A 3,491-nucleotide genomic window follows, 5' to 3' on the forward strand; every position below is an offset into this window, starting at 1 on the left:
ATCAAGTTAATGAACATTTATTATCCTCCAAATTTTCCAATCTAGAACTCGCACGTGTTAAAGAAGAGGATTTGAATGAGGAGAGAGAGGACTAATCCACGTTTTAGTAGGGGTACCACTGACTAAAATTTTTTAGTCTCAAGACTAGTTTTAACCCCTCTTTAGTCAGGGGTGCTTGAAACTTTAGCCTTTTAAAAAGATTTAGTCAGACTAAAATAAGTAATTTGGATCCAAGCACCCTCTTAGTCCATGTTATTATTACCTTTATAATGGTTAACATATCATGCAAACTTTCATTTATTTATTCAGATGGTGACTCATTTTGTCTCGGGTTCCTTAATGTTGCGATAACGTATTCTGTTACCGCGTACGCATATTAGCGTTGAGGTGTCTAAATCTAAGTTACTCCTACATGCCCACCCTAAAACACTATTCCCTTCGATCCATATCACTTACCACGGAGTACACCTTTGTAGTAGCAACATTGCCAAACTTTTCGTTGGCAGATTACTAACCGCAAGAGATTCAGACGAAGTGCAGACTACTGATTCCACGGACAGGAACCGGACACACACGGCGCAGGGACGCCGAGCCTACCACATCGTGCGCCGAGAGAAGCTTTTGCGCAACGGCGTTCATGCTCGGCCTCCTGCTGGGATCATCCTCCACGCACGTGACCGCCACCTCCAGCATCACCGCCGCCTGCGAGCGGTTGAAGTCGCCCAGCAACCGTGCATCCACGAACTCATCCAGCCACGGCGCCGAGCGCTCACCTTGGCATTCCAGCGTCTGGCCCTGGAACCACGCTACGATCTCCTGTAGATCCACACGTGCCTGCTCATCACCTCCGGGCACGCCCTCCACCGCCGCCCACTCGCTGACCCTCTGCCCACGGAGCAGCTCGAGAAGCACGACGCCGAAGCTGTACACGTCGGCCTTCCCGGTGATCGGGAGGCTCAGCGCCCACTCCGGCGCGACGTACCCCCTTGTTCCCTGGACACGGGACGGCGCCTGGCCGCACGCGTCCTCTTCCCGGCTGAGCAGCTTCACCAGGCCGAAGCCGGTGATCTTGGGCTCCAGGTCGGCGTCCAGCAGAACGTTCTCCGGCTTCATGTCGCAGTGCAGGATCCACTCGAGGCACTCGTGGTGGAGGTAGACCAGCCCCTTGGCGACGCCGACGGCGATCTTGTACCTCGACGGCCACCCCAGCGCGGGCTCCCCGCCGAAGAGAGCCTTGGCCAGCGAGCCGTTCTCGACGTACTCGGAGACGAGGAGCCTGTGCGAGCGCTCGGAGCAGAAGCCCCATATCCGGACCAGGTTCATGTGGTTGATCCGTCCGATGACGCTCAGCTCCGACCGGAACACCTCCTCGGCCTGCGGCGTCGTCGCCTCCACCAGCCGCGTCACGGCCACGTCCCGGCCGTCGTCCAAGACGCCCTTGTACACCGCCCCCGACGCACCCCTCCCGAGCTCCTCGCCAAAATCGCAGGTAGCGCTAGACAGTTCGTCGTACGTGAACTTCCTGAAGTGGCTCATCGCCAAGGTGTAGCCATCGTCGTGGACACGTTGGACCGCGGCCGGGTCGGCTCGGAAGACGAACAGGTAGCCGGCGATGATGACGACGGCTTCCACGACGAACAATCCCCCCAGGAAGCTGTACAGGTAGACGAACTTTATCTTGCTGCCGCTGTAGTTCTTTAGGTGACGGGAGGGCGAGTAGCCGACGTTGGCGTTTCGTTCTTGCGTGGTGCTGCAGCCATGGCCGTCGAAGCGCAGGCCCAACACGGACGACAGGTTGAGCTTCTTCTGGACGCGTGTAGGCACCTTGAAGTACATGAACTGAATGGGGTCCGAGCTCCGACCGTTCCACAGAGAGGCCTTCGTGTAGCAGAAGCCAGCTCCCCCCTTCTTGTAGGCGAACGCCTCGCATCTGCAGTCGTCGATGCACAGCTGCCGGCACTCGTCGATGGTGGCCATCTGGCGGAACTTTTTGTCGAACCCCCAGTAGTCCACGTTCGCCAGCTCGGCAAAGAACACGTCCTCGCCGCACTGGATGTCGAACAAGCGCCGGCAGCCTTTGCTCCAGTCGCTGGGGTCGCTGGGCACGAACCCCTCGGGGCACGCGCACGCCGGTCCGGCCAGCCCGTACGCGCACACGCCGTACCGGCCGCAGATCCCGTGCACGCTGCACTGCCGCGAGAGCGCCACCCACGTGACGCGCCAGACCCCGCCGGCGGCGGCGTCGAGGCTGTACGCCCGGAGGTTCCCGTCGTAGTCCAGCGTCAGCCGCCGCATGACTTGCCCAGCGGCGCCCATGTCGGAGGCGGCGAACCGCAGATTATCGCTCCCCGAGAAGCGGCCGCGGTCATCGAGGCTGCCGAGCCGGCTGCTGTTGAAGACCGTCCGCTTGTTTTCCACCCACGTCTTGAAGGGGCTCGGCCAGTAGTTCATGTTGATCTCCGGGCCGTCGTACACGAGGTTGAGGATGTTGAAATTGTCGAAGTAGAAGCTGTAGTAGCCGGAAGAGGTGGAGCCCCTCGCCTTTGCCGACACGAGGCGCGCGCGCCGCGTGATGAGCTGCCCGGGGAGGAGCGTGTCGGTGGGCCAGTCGAAGCTCTGCCACAGGGTGCGGCCGGCGGCGTCGGACACAACAAGGTTGCCGGTGTTGAGCAGCTGCGCGCGATCGGCGCCGGTGCCGCTTGTGTTGGTGCTCCACGTGGCCAGCCCGTCGAAGTCCCGCAGCACCAGGGTTCCATCCCCGAGAAGCTCGGCGCGGGAGCCCATGCCGTTCACGGGGGCGTCGCGGTTGGCTGCCCACGCGAGGGTGCGCGGATCGGCCGAGGCGGTGAACCAGATGGCGAATACGTAGGCGTTGGTGGCGACGCGGTGGAAGCCGCACGAGAAGCCGCCGCTGGGGGACACCAGGGCGTCGTCCCCCACGGCGATGGAGCCGCGGCGCCACAGGATGCTCGTTCGGCGCTGATCATCGCTTGTCGCGAGAGCAACATGAGGCAAGGTCGCCGCAGTGGTGATCACTAGGAGGATCGCGAGCGCTCTCATCGTGATACCACCAGCTCGCGCGCCGTGGTGTTTGTTTTCCCAGTGTACATGTGCACGGGAGATAAGCTCGTCGAGTTTTTATATATGCTGGTCTGGTCAGAGTCAGACGCCATTGCCGTTATGTTTTGGCGCCGTAGCAGCCATGGACACACTTGCTTTGCGTAAGACCAGCCTCAAGTACATGGACTTGTGGATAAATAATTCCATCTTAACATTATGTACACGTAGGAGTGCATTAGCAGCCCACTTGCGTGCGTTTGTGCTTGACCAGCAGCCATTCTTGTTGACAGTTGACTCGGCGGAAGTCAAAGTATTTGCGAAAAAAACACTAACACACAAGCAACATGCATGACCATGTCAATGAACATAGACTTCCTTAATTCTTATATACTTGGCATTACAATGGTTTACTATGTCTCAACCTTATGTAG

At 59.0% G+C, this 3,491-nt stretch overlaps 1 protein-coding gene across 1 annotated transcript; it reads right to left on the reverse strand.

Annotated features, from left to right (window-relative positions):
* Positions 1-298: 298 nt before the first annotated feature.
* Positions 299-3,204, reverse strand: LOC125523469 (putative receptor protein kinase ZmPK1). Its single transcript, XM_048688506.1, is given in 1 exon segment — positions 299-3,204. A coding segment is annotated over 1 exon segment (2,679 nt). The 3' UTR covers positions 299-525.
* Positions 3,205-3,491: the final 287 nt, after the last annotated feature.

Source organism: Triticum urartu, chromosome 7 (assembly GCF_003073215.2).
Source record: "Triticum urartu cultivar G1812 chromosome 7, Tu2.1, whole genome shotgun sequence".
NCBI classification, from domain to species: Eukaryota; Viridiplantae; Streptophyta; class Magnoliopsida; order Poales; family Poaceae; genus Triticum; species Triticum urartu.